General features: G+C 42.6%; 2 protein-coding genes across 6 annotated transcripts in view; one reads left to right on the forward strand and one right to left on the reverse strand.

Moving 5' to 3' along the window:
* SLC16A1 (solute carrier family 16 member 1) overlaps nt 1-24,873 on the forward strand; it is a 201,069-nt gene that overhangs the window by 53,440 nt on the left and 122,756 nt on the right. The gene's annotated exons all lie outside the window — the stretch shown is intronic.
* The window catches only part of MAGI3 (membrane associated guanylate kinase, WW and PDZ domain containing 3), a gene marked incomplete at its 5' end in the record, with an annotated part of 54,709 nt that continues 33,340 nt past the window's right edge, over nt 3,505-24,873 (reverse strand). For 4 of the 5 annotated variants that reach the window (XM_083878254.1, XM_083878256.1, XM_083878255.1 and 1 more), the window contains 14 exons: nt 3,505-6,531; nt 8,250-8,388; nt 9,190-9,333; nt 9,874-9,994; nt 10,081-10,174; nt 13,649-13,834; nt 15,566-15,754; nt 16,457-16,649; nt 18,372-18,463; nt 18,947-19,091; nt 20,846-20,877; nt 21,882-22,481; nt 23,831-24,019; nt 24,583-24,677. In XM_083878254.1, the coding sequence (XP_083734380.1) occupies nt 5,465-6,531; nt 8,250-8,388; nt 9,190-9,333; nt 9,874-9,994; nt 10,081-10,174; nt 13,649-13,834; nt 15,566-15,754; nt 16,457-16,649; nt 18,372-18,463; nt 18,947-19,091; nt 20,846-20,877; nt 21,882-22,481; nt 23,831-24,019; nt 24,583-24,677 (3,286 nt within the window). In that variant the 3' untranslated portion in view covers nt 3,505-5,464. Of the gene's footprint in view, nt 6,532-6,941; nt 7,032-8,249; nt 8,389-9,189; nt 9,334-9,873; nt 9,995-10,080; nt 10,175-13,648; nt 13,835-15,565; nt 15,755-16,456; nt 16,650-18,371; nt 18,464-18,946; nt 19,092-20,845; nt 20,878-21,881; nt 22,482-23,830; nt 24,020-24,582; nt 24,678-24,873 lie in introns of all 5 variants that reach the window. The other variant, XM_083878258.1, reaches the window with a different exon arrangement.

Below are 24,873 nucleotides of genomic sequence, written 5' to 3' on the forward strand. Positions count from 1 at the left end.
CGACTGTCCGAACACGGCCGTGGCGCCGCTCAGCCCCCATCCCGTGTCCGCGCACCTGCACACGCCGCGGAAAATCGCTCCCGGGCGGCTCCGTGGTCCAGGTCGCGCGCAGGCAGCCGGCTGCCACGCGCCCGCGGGTCCTTGCGTTTTTGCTGCCCTTTAGGTCCTGATCTTTCGACGCTCGGGCGGCAGCACTGCCCGTGAGCTCACAGCCCGGGGCTGCTACGGACCCTCGGGGGAAGAGCTGCAGTACCGCTCTGCGTCCACACGGTGGCAGCACCGCCCACGAGCTCACAGCCCGGTGCTGGTACGCGCCTCGGGAAGGAGCACGGGGAGGAGCTGCAGTACCGCTCTACGTCCACACGGTGGCAGCACGGCCGCACAGCTCAGCCCGGGGCTGCCACGGGCACGGGGAGGAGCTGCAGTACCGCTCTGTGTCCACACGGTGGCAGCACCGCCGCAGGGAGCGGAGGCAGAAAAGGAGGTGGCAAAAATTGCCCTTCGAAACATCCCTTAAAATAAATGCCCCAAAAGACCCCCAACCACAACAACTACGAGAACCCTCCCATCAACCAAGCCAAAACTAAAAAGGCCTTCATTACAGGCTACATTTCAATATTTCTTCTATTTCTTATTTTGATATTTCTATTATTACAATTTATCTATTATATAATGTACATTATATTATGTACATTTTATACATTATAATACATGGAACACGTAATAATATATAGTGTATTTATTGATATCATTTTTCATATTTTATAGTTATCTTTTTGTTACTTATATTTTTATTTTTTGTATTTGTATTTTTTTAAATTCGTGTTTATTTCTTGATATTTTAAACTATGAATTCATTAACCTAACACATCAGAACCACAATTAATTAGAATTGAATAAGCCTGGTTTTCTTAAATTTTTAATAAAATGATATGGGCGCATTTTCTTTTTCTGTGTGCTTTTGGGGAGGGGGGGTTGTTTGTCGGGGGTTTTTGTTTTGGATTTCTTGGCTAATAAACAAAATAAAATGTCTATTTTGTTGTATCGCTGCCTCTGAAATACACCTCGACATGGAGTTACTGCTGGCAATACTGTGCATGGGTAGAATGAGACCTGTTAAGGCATTAAAACGAAAAAAAATGGCACCACTCTGTTTCAGGTTTTTTAATTCAGCAGAAAATACAGTTTTTTTGCTAACTGCACTCTCAATTATATCCAGACGTCAAGCAGACATGGAGGTTATTTTTCAACTTCTTTCTTGCTGACAGCGTTACTTCCACATACTTGGGGGAAAAAAGAGCAAGATTAAAAAAAAAGGAAGAAAACATAAAAAAAATTAATATAAAATAAAATTTAAAAATAAAATAAAACTCAAAACTTATTAAAAAAAGTAAAGAAATGAAAAAAAATTAAAATAAAAATTTTAAAATATAAAAAAGAAAATTTAAAATACAAATAACATGAAAATAGAAACTAAAATCATAGCCATAAATTTAAAAATAAAAAAATTAAGAGTAATTAAAATTTTAAATAGTAATTAAAGAAAAAAATAGAAAAATAAAAAAAGAAATAAACAAAAAACATTTTAAAAATACAAACAAAAAAAACTTCCCCATGAAAATATTAACAATACAATATTTAACATAAAAAAAATAAAATTCCAAAAGTAAAAAAAATAAAAAATAAAATAAGCAATAAGTAAAATAAAAGACAAAATTAAAGAAATGCAGCTCTCCCCTCAGGCCATTGCTTAACACAGATCCAGGAGCATCTGGATTATGCAGCAATAGGGAAAATAAACCCAGAGCCTCCCAGAAAATAAGGTTTTCTAGACAGTTCCCAGTTTTGCTTGGAAACAAGTTCTGTTGTATTGAGAAGTTCACTTTGGATGAACATCCACAGGTGCCAAGGCAGGAAAGAACCACCTCATGGTGTCCAAGGAACAGCAGCTAGGCTGGGATTGAAGTTTTAGTAGGATTTATGTAATTAAAAATGCAGTAAATTGAACTTTACAAAGAGATGAACCACAGCAAACACTCAGCAAGTTTTCCTGGGAATTCCCAGAATTCTGTGGATGTGGTGCTGAACAATATTTACCTGATTTACCAACATTATTTGGGTAAATTTCCTTGGAAATGTGGCCTAAGGTGTACAAAAATTCCAACGGGGATGAAAAACTGGCATTTGCTGTAAATATTCCCTTACTAAAATCAGAGGAAAAACATCAAATAAAAGGAAGGAATAATGATCTAAATCCCAGCTTGCCTGGGAAACACGCTCAGGTATTTAAAACACTGAAAACCCTGGGAACAGTGAGGAAGGGTGGTGGAAGTTCATGGAATGATGATTTAAAATCTGCTTCCTCTGCACTGATTTTCAAGGGAAGGGGGAGTTAAACATGTCTACTTACTCCTATTCCAGAAGGATCTCTATTTTGTAGGAGTAACAATCCAAAGAAACTCCAATCTTACTTGTGTTTGACAGCTGAAACTCTCAGCAGAGTTGGGAAGTTTCGATGGAACAAAAGAGCCACAATTGCTGGAATAACAAAATTAGACTTGGCAAAAGTCAGGAACTTTATTTACAAATCTATGGAGGAGGAGGAGGATGACACAAGGTACACACTCCCGCTGAAAGCAACAATTTATTGGAAAAGGCAGGAAATCAAACGGGCAGGCTCTGTCCAGTTATGGTAAATCAATTATCCAGGAGTCAGAGAGAAAAGTGGGAACTTTGGACTGGGATAAGGCCTTCCACTGGCTTGGCTTCCTTGGCTCTCTCCTTTTTTGCCAACTACCTGGAAGAGGAAAAACAACAGGAATAAAGTTTCAAACCTGGCCAGGACATCCTTGGTTGAGGCAGATTGAAGTGCAGCTCCCAGGGAGCGAGTCCAGGCTGTGCCTTGGGGAGATCTGGGAATCTGGGATTGCCCATGGGATTAAAGGGCTGGAAAAGCAGGACCCACCTGTCGGGTTTAGTGCTGGGACACAGCAAGGCCTCGGCTCAGGGGCAGCAGTCAGAGCTGGGACTGCAGGAGAACAGCCCAAAGCCAGGATAAACATCCAGCACGACACCCAGCACGCTCCAAGAGAAACTCAGGTGGGAGAAGCCCCCTGGATGCTCCGTGTTCCTTCCCTCGGCAGCTTTGCCAGGGCCTCCCTCACAATACTGACCTCACCAAGCAGCTCTTACCAAATAGGAAATCATGGATTTCATAAAAATCATCCAGAAACCCATGGATTTCCAGTTATTAAGAACCAAAGCAGCAGCAAAATGTACAAACAAACTTAAAATTACTTACTTCATCACTGTACTTCGACAGAACTTTATGATTTTTTTTACCATCTTTGCTTAACATTTGTTTTCTGAATGGGGGATCAAGGACTTCCAATAATAAATTTCATTTATTTTCCAGAAGAGCAGCATGTTTGTGGGTAAAACCTGGATCACACCCCTGAAAGCCAATCAAGAACCTGGTTTAGACAGTGCAGAACCAACAGGCCATGAACTGGAGTTTGTTTTTAATATCTATATAAAAAATAATGAGTGATTTACAGGTCTTTCTCTAGTCAGAACCTCAGAAGTCTGTATAAAGGTGCTGTACAATATATAAACATTTACACCCAGTACATCCATACATTGCGTAGCATTCCAAGGCCACATGGCTAAGTCTGATACAGGAATTACAGATACAAGGTCTACAGAAGGAGAAATCACACACAGGTAAGACATGATCAGGTCACATGAACATATAGAAAAATAGAGAGGAGTTGATGGAAGGGAGATCATTTCAGTGGGGCTAATTCATCTGGAATTAAAGGACTGGATTTGTCACTGTACTCGGTGGTCAGGCTGAATGCACATAGCTCAACACAAACCAACCTCTGGGAAAGAACACAGGGCAGTATCTACACTGGCTACTTCAGAGTATTAAATATTTCACAGTCATATTCCACCCAGGGAGTATTCATAAATGTCATGCTACACAGCAAACCTGCTATCAACGGCTCACGAGGTGTCGAGCAGGTGAGCACAGTTCAGATTTGCTTTAAAGCCTTTTGAATTCCCAAAATCTTAGTTTAAAAGCTGTTGGAGCAGTCAGCTGTACTTGTGAAGAATTCCACTCAGAGCTGCCTCACTGTGCTTTGTTAGCCTTTAAAAATACCCAACGTTTCAAAGCCAGAACGAGATACTCGCTTGCAAAGAGTAAATCATGTTTGCATTTTAGGTAAGTAAAGCTCAATCATTTACTCTTCTTTCTCCACCAACCTGGACCAAGGGTCTCCTTTTACCACTTTTCTGCAGTCAATAAAAATCTCAGATGTCAGGAAATAATCACTAAAACTGTGAATAAAATAACACCCTTCTGTTTCTGCTGTTCTTACAGCCGTAGGAGTGATGTGTCAGTAGGCTCTAGTGGTAACATCCCACTTTAAAATATCTCTGCCAGTCCAAACCATAGATGGTGTGTCTCCTGTATCCTGTTCGTCACCAACCCTCCTTGATCACGCATTCATAGTAAACAGGGGAAAGTTCTGAAATATACAGGCAAGAACTTCACTGATAAAGCTGCTATGGCAGCTGAGCCTGTCCTAAGGTCAGTTTTTACCTCTACAGAAGGAAAAAAACCCAATTCCTAACTAGCATTAAATAATTAAAGATGGGACTTCAGTATCAGCTCCACAGTGAGGTTGAGGGTGTCATGGTGCCATGAGTGAAACCAAAGGAAATAGTGTTATTTAACAGAACCCAGAATGTTCTCTCCTCTCATGGAGATTTACAACCCAAATCCCTGTGAATGAATTGAGGAACTGAAGTGATTTTGTTGTGTCAGAAAAAGCAAAATTACAAAATTATGTCAAATACCATATTTAGCTATAGGGTTTTGCATATGAACTGAGCAGCATCAGCAGCTCATTTGCTACCCTGGAACTGAGAGAACCACCTCATCTGTGTTCTCTCTGACCCAGCAAGAACATGTGGGTTTCCTGATGTAAACATGCAACCTGCTCTAGAGAAAACACCCATTTCAGCCCAAACCTGCCTTATCTGTGACTGGAATTCAGGTAGGAAGGGTTAGATTGACTGGCTACAGTAGATAGCTTGGCACAAGAACAGAAGTGAGTCAGGATCACATTGGCAATAGAGGCATTAAATAACTTTGTACAGAGTTCACAATACTCAGGGAAGCTGCAGCAGTGCAACACTGGGAGCAGCAGACATAGTCTGCAAAGGGACACAGGGACAGCAGCTCATGGAAGGGTTTCACTGAAGCAATCTGAAAAAGTCCTTCATGGAGCTTAGATAATTTAAGAACAAATCAAATACATTCCCCTCACTAACCAGTTTCTGAGGAGAAAAAAAAAAGAAAAAAGAGAACTGTGTGAGAAGAACCAATGCTTTAAATGACCCTTACTGGAAAATTGATCAAAACATGTTCTAAAAAACAGTGTCTGTCAGTCAGTCACAGACGTTTTCCAGGCACCCCTGCTGCTGGGGTGCCCTTACAGCCACTGGGGACCCTCCATGGCCCAGGAGTTATCAGCGTTTTCCTCTCTGTTTGGGAAGTTCCATCTTTGGTTTCATTGAGCAGCTCCACCTGTCTCTCTCCATGGTGTCTGTTCAGCGTAAGAGCTTCCTGTGTTTCCACCCTCTGTTTCTCCATGGAAAGCAGAGGAATATTGGAAAGGCTGGAGGTTTTGAATCTGCTGGAACCTGTGTCTCCAGAGCTCGACTTGGTTAATAAATCATCCTCAGAGGCATTTCTCCTGGAGTCCCTGAAGGGAAGGTTATGCCCACCAAATGCTGGGTAATGTTGGTCTGCAGAACACCCTTCTGTCTTTCCTGGGGTTTTATGCTTCATCTCTTTCCTGGTGACTTCTGGTTTACCATTCCCACCTTTCAAATGCTCAACAGTTGTCTTATCACCACGGGATGCTCTGCCTTGGATCCTTCCCACTATTTCTGTGCTTCCTGGCTTGTCGAGATGCCTTTGGGGACTTGCTGACTTTCCTCGATTTCCACCACTGGAAGACTCCTTTTTGTCGCTATTTTTCATCTCTATTTCTGTGGTTTTACTCTCACTCCTGGAACTGTCAAATTTATGAGAGACATTGTTTTTCTCAGGATTCTCTTTCCTGGGGCTGTGGAATCTCATGTGAGGGCATCCTTCGGCAGCCCCTGACTTTGCTGGACTGGCAGATCTGCCCCTTCTGGTCCCTGCTTCTGAACTACCTTTAGTGATTCCAAACCCAGGACTCGAGGGACATTCCCATCTGTTCTTTGTTCTCTGGGGAGAAGACTGAGGCTTCCTCTCACACTGGTTTTCAGTTAAAGTGCTTATCTTGTCAGGCACAGTGTTCTCTGCTTGTTCCAGTTCCTCAGACAGCTGAACTCTAGTTGAAGCTTCTCCTGGTACTGCTAAATAACACACTTCAGATGGGAAAGCAGAATGGGAAGATGAAGATAATAATGGTGACTCTTCTTCATATATTACATTTGATGAAGCAGGATTGTATCTATCCCAATCACCTGGAAGCAAATGGCAAGAGATTTGATTAAATACACAGGAAGTAATAATCAGCAAACTACTGAGTTCAACTCAAAAACATTACGGAGTGGCATATTTTCAAAGCTTTATTTAGCCAGATTTCTGTACTATGTTGTTCTACAACAACCCTGAGGATGTGATTTTGGAAAAAAAAAATCTAGTGCTCAGAATGCTGGATCCTTGTAGGACCGACATGGTCTTGGATCACAACAATTTTAGAGCCTACACATCAAAATTTCTAATTAAAAAGTCCCTGACCTATGTTGTTTAATAAAACCAAACAAACTAGAACCGCTATGCCTAAAAAAATCTGAAACAGTGAAAAGTTTGGGTTATTCATAGCTTTGCACTTTAAAAATAGGAAGAGATGAAACAAGACATGCAGATTTACCAAGTCTTTAAGGAAAAGCCAAGAAAAGCACTGAAAGCCCTTAATGTTGCTCAGGTTTCACGTAGGGACACAGACTGGAAGGAGCCAAACCTGAAGGTGGAAGAGAAAAAGCCCAGAAGTACATACAAAAACAAAAAAACCCCCAAAAAATCACAGAGTACAGCAAGCAAGATTTCAATCAGAAATGTGGGATTAACAGCAAGGCAAGAGGCAATAAACCCATCCCCACTCCACTTTCTTCACCTCATCCCAGGCCCCACTCTAGACAGAGGGCTGGCCTGGACATGGTTCCCATCTATCTGATTCTGTTTCTCCCTCAAGCTCAGGGAAATTCTGTGACCAGCAGTGATGCTCAGGACCCTTTTCTAGCTCTTGGGAGGAAACAAATTGAGACAGTTCTAAGTAGATTTTACCCTTTGAGTGAATGATAGTAAGTGACTGAACACATAAAATATTTCATAGCTCAAACTGTGTGTTTGGGATTTTGAAAGGATAAACTCAGGGTTGGTCACTGTGACTGAAAAGCTTCTTCTCAGGAAATGACCCTACAATTTAGGAAGTTTAACCATCAGCACCTTGGTGTCAGCATCAGGGGGTACAAAGACTAAAATCCATGTTTAGGAAATGAAACAGTCTTTGCTTTAAAATGCTGCCACTGCCACAAGTCTGTGATTTACAGTCTTGGGACTGAGTCAGACCCAAAGTCATCAGTTCCAAACTCTGTGGCTGCTGCAAACATTTGCTCTGCTGTCCTGCCTGCTTTTTTTTTTTTGGCCAACAAAGTTGTGGTTTCTTTTTGTAGATGCAGAAATCACCTTGAATCAAACTGAATCCTTTTGGAGAGTGAGGTTGTCCCTTTCCTGCTTCCAGAAGTTTTTGCTTTGAAAAATAAAGCACTTCATAATTTAGAAGGCTAAAACCAGAAGTAAGTATGTACAGAAACAAAATTTTAACAGTACTATAGCACAGAGACATTTCATTTAAATTAAAAGGCAAGCAGGGTTAATCAGCGTATTTTTATAGAAAAACTTGATTAGCTCGGACAGAGCTGAGAAACTAATTAGAAATATGGAATAACTTCAGATTCTGCAATACTCCTACATACTTGTTATGTGTTAATTTTACCCCAAATATTCCTCGTATTTGAAAATTGGCAATATTCAATTTTTAATTTAATTCAATAATGAATGCACAGCTGTCACAAAGGCACTGCCAACTACTGCAGTGAACAAGCAGTAGAATCTCCTTATCCCACTCTACCTCCCTGCCTTGTGCCCTCAACACCAAACAGCCTTTGAGACAACGTACTGTGATCTGGTATCAATCCAGTCCCTGGTCTCAGCAGCAGCAAAACTTTATTTCCTCCAGCCTGAATCAGCTCAATGGCTCGTGTGTGAGTGATTCCTTGGGTAGGTTCTCCGTTAATCTCCACAATTTGGTCACCAACCTGAGATAAAAAGAGCAGCAGGTAAGTTTTTGGGAATCTCTGACACTGTGAGCTAGTTTTTAATTTAGAAAGAAAAGATAAAGAGGCAGATGCTTCTGTTTTCCTTCTCGTGCTAAAATCCAGTGGGCATTAGTGCCGCCATTCCAGGGATGACAAACAGGATGTGACCCCAGGGTCTGGGGGCTCAGAGATGCACAGAGGTCATCTGCTCAAGAAAAGATTCCAGAGACCTTAACCACATCTTCTATTTATTTACAAGTGATGGGGCAGACACAGGATGGGCTTGAATGTATTTTCATTCTGGATCATGGTGTGAAGGCAGCACATGGATCAATGACATTGCATCTCTCTGGGGTCACCTTATCCAGGGGAGGACATTCTCTACACCCACTGCCAAGCTGAACAGGGCACAAACGGGTTTGATATAGGGAAAGGAATTGTTATTTCAGGTTGGAGAGACCAGTGGTGAGGTCTTGGAGCCAGTAAACAACTCTCACAGGCACCAGGTAGGTAATTTCAGCTTGTGCTGACTTCCCCTGCTGCTGGAAAGGGGCTGGAATAGCATATCCCAAAAAAAGAGTTCTCTATTAGGGGAAACTGGGCAGAGAAATAAGAAAAAAAGGGAGCAGGAGCCTATCTGGCACTGCACACAGCAGCCAAAAGATGTCACTAGTGTGTAATATCAGCAGCTTAAAGAGGCTTCCTGGGTTTTGTTGAAGACACTGTCAAAGGAGATCACCACTCTGGGTAAATTAATGTATCGACTGCATCAACAAATTGATTAGAAGGAGACAAACTTACATGGACTCTCCCATCCTTGACTGCCGGCCCATCCTCAGCCAGACGGAGGATGAATAAGCCCATGTTGTATTCCTTCCCTCCCCGGAGGCTGAATCCAAATCCTCGAGGGCCCCTTTCCAACTCCACCGGGAAACAGCCAGGATTCTGTGCAGGAAGCCAGAGGGGAAAAGAAAAAAAAAAAAAAAAAAGAAAAAAAAAAAAAAAAAAAAAAAAGAGATGAGAACCTGTAGGCAGATTTAACCTTCTGTTTTTCTAGAAAAACATTTCAGTATTTCTATATTTTGAGCATTTATACAGCATTCATCCCAACTCTGGGGTTACTCAGGGTAATGGTTTTAATGTAAGTCTAAACATTTAGAACATCTTTCCTTCTAAGTCCAATATAGGCACAAAATTCTTGACAAAACTTTGCCAAAAGGTCTGTAGTTGCTCCACCACAATTATTTTGTGTTTCTTTCATAACTATAATGACTATTCAACTACCCTAAGGAGATAATCACAATTAAAACAAGAGCAAAAACATTCTGTGAGACACTTCAGTACGTTTTTATACACAACTGTCCTACCCGTATCTGACAGGGAAATGTTTTAACGTTCTGCTTTTGAGAACTCTGTGGCAATGCCACTAGAGTGCTGTGATGGATGAGTCTTATGTCTCCACACCCTCTGGACGAACTTTTGTACCTGGGAATGACGGCTGCCAACACCTGAAGCAGCATCCAACTGTGCCATGTGCTTGTGCTCGGGCCAGGACAGCCGGTAACTACTAGAAACTTCTTTTCCAGCTTCACCTTCTGTAGCTCCCCTACAGTGAAAGGATGTGGATGTTACCTTTGTGGATTAATCCCTCTAGCCAAGCCTTTCCCACCATTCCCAGTCCCTTTTCCCAACCTGTCAGGGTTGATCGGTGCCAATCCCAGTGGTCGGTGTTGTGGGGCCGGGCTTTGCTTGGCCGAGTTTGTTCCTGATGGAGGACCACGTTGCTCTAAAATCCAAACAAAATCAATAGTCACAACTTCACAAATCTACAGCCAGGACAATGGTCGCCACCAGTGCTGGGGCTACTGCTCCAAGGAACTGCAGTCCCAACATCCTGAGATGGGCCGAGCCGAGCTCATGTGGGCACAACAGAGAAGATTTTCCAAGCCAGGAACACAAGTACAGCTCATTAGTTTCATGGAATAAATTATTAGGAATTTTACTCTTTATTTTTATTCTTTTACTCTGCTTTTCCTCAGGAAATACCAACACAAATTGATGGATCCTAACATGAACAGAAGGGTTTTAGCCTGTTTGCAACCTGATAAACACCAAAGGGGATCAGGGTTATCAGATCCATGAAATTGGTTCAGAGATTCAGTATCATAAAATTTTTAAAAGATATGAAGAACAATGTCCATTTGAGAAACACCACTCTGTAAAGGTAAGCAAATGAGGATCTGCAGGAGAAATGGGGATTTGGAGGTGAAGGCCCTATCAAAGAAAGAGAAATTTCCAAGTCATTTAAGGTACAACAGAGTTTTCCACTGCCCACCTCCAGGCAAGGTGAGGACTGGTCCCACAGCCACAGTGGGCAGAGGAGTTCACTGGCAGGCAATCAAGAGGAAATTTAAAAGTGTTTTGCCTTCTCCTTAAGTTAAAAATAAGATTTTAACAAAACCTTTTAAAATAACTTCCTATTATTTTCCCCTCCATGAAAAATACTGTTAGTGTGTATTTTACAATAAATCCAGTGCATTTCTGGAAAAAGCACCATGTTTCTGCATAAAAAAATTACATTCTCACTTAAGAATAAAGAACCACAGTCTATGCAAAAAGCTGCCTCTTAGCTAGAACCTTATGGCAACCAATGGCAACCACTGGCCCAGGATGGACTTTTGTGCTCGAATATAAACTAGTAAGTTCTTTCCCCGAAAGGGTTTAAAAAAAAAAAAAAAAATCATTCCCAGCACCAAAACTAGAGATGTTCCAACCCCATTAGGTGCAGCATATTACTGCACTTCTTAATTATAAACAAACAAATTCCACTAAAATACAAAAAGGGCTCAAGAATGTTAAGGGAAGGGAAATCTAAAGCATATTACACTGAGTTTCTTAGGTATGTGAGACCTCCCGAGCCCTCCACAGAGCTACTTGGTACTGTTCCCATAACATGCCTTAAAGAGGTTTTTCTCTAGAGACAAAATGTCAACTTTTACTCCTGGTTTATCCTCAGATTTTTAATTTAGAAGCATAGGCAAGAAAAACGCCATCTGTTTGTACAAATCCTGCAGCCCTCTCTGCAGCCTCCTCTTGTGTGTTCCCAGCTAATACATGACAAAAGCTGACAGGCTCTCGCTTTTGTGAAAAATGTTAAAGAATCTCTTCTGGCGCATGAAGGGAATTCATTTATTCCCCTGAAAAGCAAAGATCACAGGTCTCTGAAAGCCTGAGGGGAGGGAAGGGGACCAGGCAGAGGTTTTGTTGCCACTCTCAAAGGACAAAGCTGGGGAACAGCAAACTATCAGGGTTCCTGCCTTCTGAGGCTCAACAGCTTCTAGCAAAAGGGCTTTTTGTGGTTTTGGAACTGTATCCTGCATTTTCCTGGGTATGAACCAACCCTGAAAGGCTCAGCTCTCTCCCTGAGTGCCTGAAGCCCTGACTCTCCCACATCCATGCTGGATTCCCCCATCACACAGGGTTCTACTGTGAGCTAAACTCTTATTTCTTCAGCTACATCGAGGGGAATTCTGAAGTAGAGAGATATTCCCACTCCAGTGAAACCGGTTCTGCTTCTTTCTCCTCCATTGTCACAAAATTCTTTACATCTGAAACACACCAACTCGAGCTCCTTTGAGCCATGGATTTTTTTCTGACTGATCTTCACTCTGGTTTTACCACCTGCTACTAAGGGGCTCTTTCCTCTCTTTGTTGAGTCTCCCCAGGTTCTGGTTTTATCTCTGTATTTTGGCTCCAAATCTGTAACTGAGGCAGTGGGAAAAGTTTTCACACAGAGTCCATGTAAGGTCATGCATAAATAATAGGTAGAAATACGATATTCAGAAAACTTATTTTGAAAACAAGTGGAAGGTGTTCCTGTCCACGGCAGGGAATAGAATGAAATGAACGTGCTTTCATGTCCTTCTAATCCAAACCAGTCTGGATTTGATGACTAAAAGCTGCAGAGAAAACAAATCTAATTCAACCAACTCGAACTTCAGTTGCTTTATAAACACCACCCATGGCAACTGCTTTGAAGTGTGTCCCTTCAAACTGGAATAAACCAGATTTGATTAAAAAAAAAAATCTTAATAGAAAAATAACTTACAGCGGTCTCTCTACTTCAAGCATTAACAAAAAGGAACACTATGTCTTTGAAATCCTGTGTTACAGGCTGAGATGGCATGTTAAATATTTGCAATGAATGTGAAATTAGAGAATCATCTACTGGCTTTATTCACAGCCTGGCTCTAGGTATTTCTTATTTAAAAGGCAAAGAAAGCCAACTTTCTGACAAAATAATGATAGGGAGTTTAATTAAACCTGTAAGCAGCATTCAAGAAAAACACAGGGTGGGAAAACAGCTTTTCTCTCCAAATTACTGGATTTTATGTATTTCCCTTTTTGTTTAGAAACAATACCACAGTGCATGCAGTGTTATATGGGAGCTGTCATTAAGTCACAGTCTCTGAAGCTGGGACTTTGCAGTCCTAGGACTCCTTTTGCTGCTCAGGTGACACAGCAGGTTTTGCGGGTGCAAGATTGGCAGGAAAATCCTGTCAAGGTTTTCTTCCCATGTGGTGGGATGTGACCTTTTTCCAAAGTGGAGCTTTGGCAGACAGAACTGCAGCATGTTTCTGCTGCAAGGACACAGCATTAGGGAATTTCCATGTTTTAACAAACAAGAAAGCAAAAACTCAGGGTTTAAATGGAGAGATTTGAAAAGCAGGAGTCCCTGTGGCCTTAGAGCAGGGACAGAGCATCCTGACAGCACCAGCCTCATTGAGAACAGAGTTCTGGCAGCATATGCAGCAGCAAGAGCCAGGCCCTGAGCTGGGGTCAGAAGATTTTCTCACTAAGTGTCCTTCCGTGGCTGCTGCAGCCCCCTGAGGAGGGGTCATTTCTCTTTGGCTGGAGAATACAGGGTCTGGACATTTCTATGTCAGCAGCACTTTCTCACACATGAGAATTTCTCTCACTCTTCATTGGGTTAATACTTTAGCTTCTTTTTGGGTACAACCATCTTGTTGTAGTAGCTCCCTCTTTCTGTCCCACCTGCCTTCAGCTCTTCCATAGCAAACACATGTGCTTCCAACTCATTCAGCTTCCAGGAGCTGATGATCCCCATGGGTCCCACTCAACTCAGGATATTCTAAGATTCACTCTCCTTAATTCCCAAACATCTTCAAATACTCCACTTAAGCCAATAAACTTCATCAGTGATAAATAAACTTTGATAGTGTGGTGGCACCTTCCTTACCTTCCTCAGCCACCACTGTGAGGGTCACCACGCTGCCTGCATCCTTGATGAGCTGCACGATGCTATCATGGGAAAGCTCCACGATGGACTGGCTGTTTACTGCCGAGATTCTATCGCCCACCTTCAGCTTCCCACACTGGTCAGCCGGGCTTCCTTCAATAACCCGCCCGATCTTGTGAGGAATCACTAAGAAACAAAAACAGGCACAGCAACACTCTAAGTATTCACAGAATTATGGAATATCCTGAGTGGGAAAGGATCCACAGGGATCGAAGTCCAACTCCTGGCCCTGCACAGGGCAACCTCAAGAATCCTACCATGTGCACATCAGATAAGCATCACATAGATCCAGAACTGCCAGTCACAGAATCAAAAAAATATGCTGAGTTGGAGGGACCCACAAGGACCATCAACTCCTGGGACTGCAGTGGACATCCCAAAATCCAAACAAATCCCACTCTGTGCCTGAAGAGCGTTGTCCAAACACTCCTGGAGCTCTGGAAGCCTTGGGCCTGTGACTACTGCCCTGAGGAGCCTGTTCAGTGCCCCACCACCTTCATGGGGAAGCAGCTTTGCTTAATATTTAACCTAACTCTCCCCGGCACAGCTCCAGCCATTCCCTTGGTCCTGTCGCTGATCATTGCAGAGGAGAGATCAGTGTTCGTCCCTTCTCTCCTGCTCCAAAGGGTGGAGATCTTGTACAGGACCAACTTGCAAATAATGAGGAATGCTTCATTGTGAGTGAATGGACATGCCAACCCAACAGCATGGCCTTGTCACATACAGGGTGTTGTGCCCGAAGGAAAATATGGGAAGGAAATGGGTCACATCTGCAAAGGGATGAGTGAGAACACGTGGCCCTAGAGCGCACTGGAACAGCTGGTTTTACCGTATATAATGTAGTTTTCCATTTCATGCATTGACCCTGACGGACAGTGTGGGCTCAGAGAGAGTTATGGCCATCCACTGTTAATGCAGAGATTTGGACATGTGGGCAAGCTCCTCCTGCTTGCAAACAAAAATTAACCCTTAAACACACCTAAAAAATGTATCAAACTTCATCTGCCAGGGACTGATTCAGTCAGGTGAGGACCTGAGCAGGGAGGGTGTGCAAAGCCAGTAAGGTGCTCCGCACAGACCTGACCACTTCTCCTGGTCTCTGAGATGAACATGCACTTGTAATAATTGTCTCAAATTTCTTCCAGCTCTCCTGGCTTGGTTCCCTCAGTTCACCCCAGAGTGACACTGTGCCCTGCACAGACTCTTCCAGAAGCCAGAGCTATGGGGCCAGGACAGAATGGAGAAAAGAAGAAATGTTATGAGAAGTAAAAGGAAAAAAGACTGATTTCAGTTCCTTTCCCAGAGATGAGAACAGATGCAGAACTGGAGACAACTGTGCCTGAGCCATGTCCATATCTCACAACTGTCACACCAGGCTACATTTCCATTTCAATGATCTTTCTAGACAAACACACTCAGTGACGGTAACAACTTCATTGCTTTCCACCAAATACTGTAGACTCTACTTCCTCAGATCCCCAAAATAAGAAATTGTACCTGATTAGGTAATATAAAGTCAAGGTTGAAGCTATGCTTCCATTAATATGCCAATGAATTAATGCAACATCACTACGGCCTCACAAATATCTACCTCCCAAAAATGCTGCCCTGTGATAAGAGCACACTCTGGGTATGGGTGGTGGGGATATAAACTCCCTGTTCCCCACTTATGTCACAGTTGAGTGAACAAGAACATAAATATGAGGCAACACAGACCAAGACTCAGCTGGCTGGGCTGTGCCAGTGTGAGTGAAAGCTCACTATGAGGGAAGCACTAGCACTGCACAGGAAGAGATACCCCTGGAGAAGCCACGACAAGGCCAGGCAGGGGCAGAGCCACCGAGACATGGCACTTACCCCCAGGAGGAGGCTTGTTCTTGGAGGTGAGGATGACGAAGCCAAATCCTTCGTTCTCCTTTCGCTGCAGGCGTACGTCGTAGACCTCGGGGCACGGCTGGTTGGCAAAGTCGACACGGTTCAGCCGGGGAGAGCCGTTCTGTGTAAGGACAGGCTGTGGCTCCTCCTCCTCCTCCGCCTGCTTTTCCCCTTGCAGGGAATGGACAAACAACTAATAAGGAACAATCACACCAAGCAACTTCAGCACAACTGTGAAGCTCAGCTGTCAGTGCCAGCATGAGGTGGCAACAACAGTCACTAATCAGAGCAGGGGACCCTTGTCAGCTGTAAATCCCACCCCAGCATTGTCATTCATGGAGTCACAGACTAGTCTTCTCTAAACTGTTGATCTGGACACTGATCTAGAACTGCAGTATCTCAAGATCCTGACCTGAAACAGCTCTCATTTGAATATGGTTAATCTTGCTACACACTGATGCCAAAAGACAAGAATACAGCACACAGAAGGTGCCCCTGCCCATGGCAGGGCATGGGATGAAAAGAGCTTTAAAGGTGCCTTCCAACCCAAATCATTCTGGGATGCTGAGAAAACAGACTGCATTATTATCCAATTTCCATAGCACTAATGGCTGTTCTAACTACTACCTGCAAAAAAGGTTGAAGAAATTATCCTTGCATCATATTTTCAGAACCTTACCTGGGCGAGCAGCACAAGCCAGCGAGCAATAGAATCTAAGCTTATTAAATTCTGCTTTTCTCCATTTAAGAGTTACAGCTGACCCTCTTCAATCTCAGGCTGCTCAGCCTGAGTGCAGTAATTATGTTCCAGAGCAGCTTCAGTGGATTTGATTACAAGCCCTATGTGCTCTGTCTGGGCAAGCAGACACCTACCACTGAAGAAGATCTTCCTCCGGACAGTGAGCAGCACCTGCCCATTCCGTGCAGCACTGGTCATTAAATCCAGAACTTGCTTGTGTGACTTCCCTTTCACAGGGACTCCATCGATGCACATCAGCTCATCCGCTGCACGCAGCCTCCCATCCTTTTCCGCCGCTCCCAATGGGATTATGGCTCCGATATAAATCTGTAAGCAGAGTCCAGGGGTTTGAACAGGAACATGAATTCATCAGAAAACACAGTGGTTAGAATCCAGGTGAATCTGTGCAAATTAGGTCTTTTGGGAAGACTCTTTTAAAGATAACCTCACTGTCCAGCTCCAGCAGAAATGCAGCCAGCAAGTGTAGTCTGCAAAAGCTGATCTAGTGGAGACAATCTAGAGTCTCATAGCATTCACTGAATACTTGGAAAATCTTTAATCCGTGTTTTTGTCAGTTCTGCTCTCTTGAGCGTGTCTGTCAGTTTATTAAAAAGCTCAGCTTTTGAAATGAGCACACGCCATGTATTTATTATATATATGATTTCCTAGACATTAATGACACAAAAGCCTCTTACATTTGCTCTACTTTATTTTTTTTACCAAGACTGAGGCAGAATGATTGGGGAAGAAATAAAAGCTTTTGAACTAATTCAAGTTTATTTCTGAAAAGTTGCTTATAGACAGTTCCACACTTCAAGTTGCTTCAGTTCTCAGCTTTTTGGTAATTAGATAATAAATTCAAACACCATCAATTCTGCCTATCCCCATCTCAAAAGTGCTACTAAATATAACACAGAGAAGAACACTACACTCTTATTTCATATGCTAGAATCACTTTCTGATTAAATAGAAGATTAATGCTAAAACTACAGCTAGTGGTGCTGGAGGTTAAGCAATGGAGTGCAGCTCATCAGTACACAGCACTCAAGACATCAACTCTACACTTCCTAACAGCTATGGCTGTTATGGAAACCAAACACCAAAAATGGTATAAAGTACAACAGAAGTTACATTCTCTGGGTTTGCTCTTTACTTTAAGTGCATGTTAGTGAGGGAGGAAGAAAAAAAAGGCTAGCACTGGATCACAGCTGGGAATGGAAAAACTGAATTCCTTCACTGTAACTGGACAACAATCTTTGCAGATCTATTCCAAAAGCTTTTTCTCTCCACTTAACAGCTTAAAGAAAGGTCTCTGATACATAGTACAAGTCTTAGTGCCTCTTCCCAGAGAGAAATGTACGCATGTTTGAAAATAGAGGGGAATCTCCTAAAACCTGCCCTTGGAGGACAGACCATGCAGAGGTGTCTGTGCTGGCATTTGCCCAGCTGCCTCCAACGCAATGCATGCTTAAAAATCCAGTCAGAGAAGCAGAGAATAAAAGGGCTGTGTCACCATCTCAAACCTCATTTCATGAGGCTGCAAGAATAGGAACAGTCTAATGAAATTTTGACAGAAGGAGTAACTGCTTCCTTCCACTCAGCTGCTTCCCAGGATGCACTGCTGTGCACAGCACACCAACCATTGAATCCGGGCACATCCTGTTCCAAGGCTACCACTGGTGACAACCGGCACCTGGCTACCTCAGGTGACAATCGGCAAAAGCTGGGCACCAGCAGGGCCCTTCTGAGGGCTCTGAGACACAGCAACAGCTGTAGAAACACCATCAGTGTCCTCAGCCCGACAAAAAACTTCAGCCAAGGACAGGCTCAGTAGTGGGCAGGGCACAGAACCTTGGAGACTGGAGTCCACAAAGAGGGGAAAAGATTAAGGTAATCTGGATCAGTTTCTCATCTCTGAAAAGACAGGTAGCGAACTGATCAATTTTGCCATCACTGAACTGGCTGGATGGGATGATGGGAAATGGGGATGACAGAGTAGGATCATTCCAATAGCAATATTATGAGCTAACTGTGAGCAGTTTCACTTACAGGTTGATCTGGTCCGTCCCCTCCAAGCACCCGGAAACCAAAGCCTGATTCTTGTTTTCTCAGGAAAACATCTAAATCTCTTGTGTTTGGAGCTAAGAAAAAGAATAGTATTTCAAAACATGTAAGGAGCTATCTTGAATTATGCTTTGGTGGTACACTCTGAGTTTTCTAGTGGCAAAAAACAGAAACCAAAAATACAGTGATATTCTCTTATCAAAACGGCATAATTAATTTTCAAAGCAGAAATCCCAACTATGTCTGTGCAGTACACCAAGATAAAAGCCAGTCTGTGACACAACTCAGAGCTACTTTTATAAGCAGGTCTGCTCCAGTTTACTTCAGAAACATCCTTGAGATTATTTCTGGAATTACCTGTTTTACTAAAAATATGGTTGAAACATGTTTTATCTTTGTGTTTTTCTGATTGCTGTTTGAATTATGCGTTACTTGAAATGTTTTATCTGCAGCAGGTTAACAAACTTAGCAACGAAGTCTCCGTAGTTTTACTGCAACTACACCAAAAGAAAAAATTCCTTCACAATTGAGTAATTTCAAGTTGAAGATGATGTACTTACGTTTGTCCTCATAAAGTGTCTTAGACTTCAGATAGACCTCGGAAGGGTCCAGTTTAGGAGAGCCTGGTCGCACAGCAGAAGGCGGGAAGGGCATTGGCTGCGGAATGGTATCGCTGACAGCTTCCAAACTGTCCTGCTTGTCCTTCTGAAACAGCCCACAGACACAAAATCCATATTAAATAAAGGCATGACTACGCTTGTGGGTGCAAAGACAATGAACACCATGCAGAAGAAAAACACAAGAAGAAAGGAACAAATTTACAGCTTTTCCACTAGGTGTGTCTGACTGGAGTTACAGAAGTCTTCCTCATGGGTACACGAATTTCTACTGGAGGCTAGGCTGGGAAAGAGTTTGAAGTGAGTGATGCTCAGAGAGGAGTGAAGCTGGGTAGATGCTGCTGGCTACCAACACATGGGAAGAAGCGGGGCATAAAGGACCGATCACATTTGGAGAAGACACTGAATCCTTGTCAGGCACCTGCCAGGCTCTGGACCACAGTCCAGCACCACGGGCACAAGCTGCTCCACAGGGAGCCTCCTGCCTCCTGTCCTCTGCCAAGCTCCTCCCCACAAGCACCAGAGGCACTCCCAACATGAGATGTTTGCTGGAGCAATATACATACAGTTCAGGAGGACACACCTGGGTAGTGTGAGGTATTAGCAACTCACTATTTGCCTTTTCATGATCTGATAGCTGCAACACTCATGAGGTAAGGACACCAAACATCCTTGTGGTCTCTCATCTAAATTCCCAATCAATTATGCACTAACGTAACTCTGAATACTTCTCCTGGGATGAAACCCAGCCTGGAAAACCGGCACGTGGCAGTGCATCCTGAACCGCAGCAGGAGGAGAACAGACGCAGATCTGCCCTTTCACCAAGAGCAGAAGAAACTGCCGGGAGCCATATAAGCAGTTTGACACTTCTTGTATGTTTATAAACACAAGAACTTGCCCTTTTTAAGTGGATTATTTTGCCACGCTGCTTAATGCCACTGAGCATTGAGTGCTCTATGGGCTGTTGCTCCTGTATGTGTGCTGGAATAGAATGCCAATCCCCAGGTCCAAACTATTTTTAGCACATTGCCATGAGATCCATGCTGACAGGGCCAGGGCCCTCCAACTGCAGGGATTTCTGCTCTGATTTATTCAATGTGGGCAGCTGGATGCTTGCAAGGAACAGAATCTGAAGATCTTATTGAGCACAGTTGTCTTTGAGCATGCCGAACATGTGTGCTTGTGTCATTCCATTGCTGGGATACAGCTAAGGTTGCACTTAAACAGCAGGATAAAGATAGAAAGAGAAGTTACAGCTATGTTCTGGTAATGGGGTTTCCCTAAATTGCCTGGATGTGTTCTGTACGAGAAGCACTTTTAAAGAAGTATCTGTGTTCGACCAGCCTAATTTACAACAGAAACTTTCATAATAAACATTAGCATTAATATCAACATCATTAATTTATTTAGCAAGGATTCTTTACTGAGCTCATAGATACTAAATATGCTCCGACAGATAACTTCCAAGAGCAGTGAGTATCAAGCTAGGAATGTACAGCTCCATAGAGACTTGCTGGAAATACGGATCCAAAGATAAGCATTTCCAGAAGGGAGCACTAACCAGTCCATTAATTCTGTGCAAGGACTGAGATGAATCAAAAGATCATAAACTTTCTTTAGAAATCCCATTAATAATTAGCAATGAAAAAAACCAGATACTGTATTTTGTTTCCCTTTTAATGAGTACTCTGATGGCAGCTACTTAGACACAGAATTTATGCCTACCAAGCAGATGTGGTTTTGCTAAACTATCTTGCAGGTTATCACAGGCACTAAAATCCAGAGGACATGAGATTACAAAGCAGGTCAGAAACCAATTTAAATACATTCGCAATACTCACTCCTTTGGCAGCTTTAGTAGGTGAGGGTGGACCTGAAGAAAATAAAATGTAATTTTAATAGCAGGTTACAAGAAGTTTCAACAATATTACAGCAATTTAATCAGCTTCTCCCGAGGTGAAAATAATAGCGGTTGATTCACTGTGCTTTTAAATGGCAAAGTGACCAAAACCACCAGTTTAGAGAAGTCTCAATTGGAATTGAAAGCTATACAACAATGAAAAATATCTATTTCTCTTTTTGCTAGAAACTGGTCAACCAAATCATCCCTCAGTTCATGGGATAAGGAGACTTAGGAATTTGTCTAAAGGAATTTTACCTGCCACAAATAAATCTAATTATTTTCTTAGCTCACAGAGGAATGGTAGCATTTATACAGAAAAAGATCGAAAGATCTTTGCAAATGCCACTGGCTGAAGTCAGTGTTGCAATAAGGCCTGAAGGGACACTGAGCAGCCACGAGCTGCTTCATAATCTGTTCAGATTGAAAGACACACACTGTCTACTACAGTTTTTGGGGAGAAGATGCATTCTGCTCTGTGACGGACAATCAAGGAAGACGTATGAATATGCAAAGAAAAATCAGAATTTTTTCTGTTATTCCCAGTCATCAGCCCCACCTCTTTGCTAATGTTTCCATCTCCTGCAATCCTCTGTTCATTACAGACACAATTACTTGAATACATTTGGAGAACCTCACAAAACTCAAGTCAATCATATGCTTTGCATTAAACTAGAGACCACATGCTTGCTTTACTGCTCCCCAGAGACGTGGAAGAGACACTGCATAAACATATCACCATATCATTTTTGAGCCAAAGAACCCAAAGAAAAACCTAACTGAAACCCCAAACAAAACCCCAACAACATGCCCTCAGCCTAAATAGTCAGGGCTATAAATCAAACTTAGAACATAATGGCTCAGAGGTAGAATGAGCTGCTGCTTAGCTGTCAAGACTGGACACAACTTAGGTATCACACTGAAACAGGACTTTTAAAAGCTTATAACCAACATGACAACTGCAATTTTGTCTGTACCTCCTCTTAAGATAAGCAGGGGCACCTCTGCTCCTACTGGAAACTGCTTGAGCACCTCCACCACCTGCAAGTGGGTCAAGCTCTGCACATTCTGATGGCAAATCTCCTTGATGACGTCCCCTTTCTGTAGACCTTGGCACCACTGGCTGTCCAAAATCATCTTCACCTTCTGGCCTGTGGGACTGTCTGCAATGGCAAACCCAAAGCCTTTAGGCCCTTTGACCAGAGGGATGGTGATCAGCTCCGGCTGAGAGCCTCCTGAGGAGGCAAAGGAGACTCTCTGCTCTGCTGAGTCCATGGAAGAGCCATTCAGGCGACCGTTGACCAACATTTTCCCACTCTGGTCCAACACAACTGTTCCTGCTACTAAATCTTGACTGGACATGGAAGCATCTCCCTTGGCCACCGGTGGGCTGGTAATGACAGGCGTGGCTGTCACAATATCTACCACGGGGTCTTCGTTGTCATCAGGAAGAGGGTATCCACGACATAAAGTCATGTTCACATACTGATTGATGGGAATGAGCTGAAACATCTGGACAACATCTGCATGGGTATGGCCAAGGACACAGCTTCCATTTATGTCCACGATGACATCACCTGTAACAAAAGAAGGTTCGACAGTGTCAAAAACAGAAGCAAAACTTTCAACAAAAGTCTACCTTGAGGAAATCACGGTGCTGTCTTCAAACTGATAACTAGTGTCTGGGATATTACCTCATGGCTAATATTGCCAAAAAGCATCAAGGATTTCCTCTTTGCATTTATTCTATTTCATCTCAGGATGCAGTGTGCTAAATATATAAAGTTTAATCTGCAGCAGATTTTAAAAATGATACTGTACAGCCATGAGAGATGAAGCAGAGCACGCACACTACAGCAAGCAGATGTCTTCTACTTTAATTCATATTGCACAGCATCCTAAACCCAATGAAGAATAAACCGGATTTTTTTGGCCCTGTGTTTATTTTAGGACTGGCTGAACTTAAGCTAGGACTGCACACACACACGCTCCATTACTCTTACGCTGCTGCCACGTGTGGCTAAGAATACATTTTCGAAATGAAGCAACGTGGTTTTCAGATCCCAAAACCTTGTTCTGTGTTTTCATCACTTTGACGTGAATCATTCATGTCCTGCAAACTGTCCTATCCCTTTAATGCCAGGCATCAGTAAAACAGGATCACTCTTATTTCATGAACTACAATCTGAATATCTGCACATCTTTTCATTCCAACAGTTCTGCAGGATAATTCTCATTTTTGCAGAGGTGGAAAATGAACCACATACAAGCAAGTTCAAACAACACATCAGCAACAAAACAGGGAATTGTTCCATTTCGTACGTAAATAGTATTATCATTCAAAGTACGAATTCTTTTACTCATTTCAAGAGTAAGAGTTTATGTTATACATAAAGAAGTATTTTGCCCCTAACATGCAAACCAGAGGTTATAGGCAACTTAATTACACTTGTAATAACCATGAAAAAATATGAAAGTCTTCATGGACTGCAGGAACCCTCATCCCTCTTCTCTCCTCACTTGTCCAGCTCACAGGACTTTGCTTCCTTGTTCCTACTGTGAGTTTTTTGCAGTTTTAATAACCGGTGTCATGGTTTTTGGCAGCAAGGAGGAAAAACAGACCAGGATTCAAACACATTATTTTCACTTTACTTACAGAGAGAGAAACCATTCCATGAATAAACATGAAGACAAGTATCTTTGCTAAAGCAGAAGTACTGAAACCTTCAGAAATGCCCTTAAAGTTGTTCTTTATCTAGGATGTTGCTTCTTTTCTTTTTCAGCCACTGCTCTGCACGGATCTTTCACAAATCTGAAAGTAGTTAATTTAGTGAGGATGTGGATAGAGTCATCCAACCTCCTGCACCTCAGGCTATCTTCTCCAAAGTACCCCAGGAAATGAAACTTTACAGAAATAATACTTGACCTGGAGCAATTCTTCCATCCTGTGCAGCAGGTCCATCTTTTAACACATTCTTCACCTGGAGAAACTCGTCAGGCCTGTCCCCTCCGATGATGGTGAAGCCAAATCCCATGGTACTTTTTTTCAGCGTTGTCCTTATAAGTGCTCCAGTAAGCTGGGATGGATCTCGAGTGAAGACAGACGCCCCTGGTCCTTTGGAATTATGGAATACAGAGACAGGAAGGCAGGAAACCAGGGTAAGTTCCAGTAAGTTTTTTGTTTATTTTCAAGGTGTCACAAAGATTAATGATTTGTTTGTTATTGGTCAGTTTCTGAAGCATTCTTAAGGGATAAAGCAAACAGACAGGAAAGTGCTACACTCATTCAGTGAATGGAAAAGAGCTTTTTTTAACAGATTGCAACAGAGCTGTAGGCAAACCTCCCACCCCGAATTCCCAATTTTAATCCCTGAATATCAAGCTTAAAGCAGACCAAAACGATAAAAACTCCAGGTGTGGTTTTACCTGCACTTCCAGATGGCTCTTTATGACAACCAGCTTCAGAGGAACCAAAATGATTTAAAAGCAAACTTAGTGTCTCGGTTAAATTTTAACATGAAAAAATCCTTCACAAAACCCTAAACATCTTGGAGGGTAACACTGTAATGGCTAGCAAAAAGACAAGGCTGATGCCTTGAGGAACCCAGAACTGGGTTCTTAAAAAGCGTAGTTGCAGATAAAAACATATGTGACAAAACCCACAATATTCAGTGATACCTGATTTGGAAGGGCCAGCATCAGTCTGTCCTAGCTGTTTTTTCCTTTTGGCTTCCAATACTGGATTTTCAAACTGTGTCTTCTGGTTAATATGACTGCAGGCATACAAAAGGTAGGTCAGGATTTCAACAGAAAACATTCTGACTATTTCCCAAAAAAGATGACCCCCAAAAATACATCTATAAACACTATCTTTTATTATGTCAGATGAATAATTTGGAGAAATGAACAAAAAACTCTCATAACCAACACTGAAAGTACTCTTGTTCTTTCAGCAGCTGTTTTCTGGTT

This window comes from Zosterops lateralis (assembly GCF_965231275.1).
Source record: "Zosterops lateralis genome assembly, chromosome: 26".
Lineage (NCBI taxonomy): Eukaryota > Metazoa > Chordata > Aves > Passeriformes > Zosteropidae > Zosterops > Zosterops lateralis.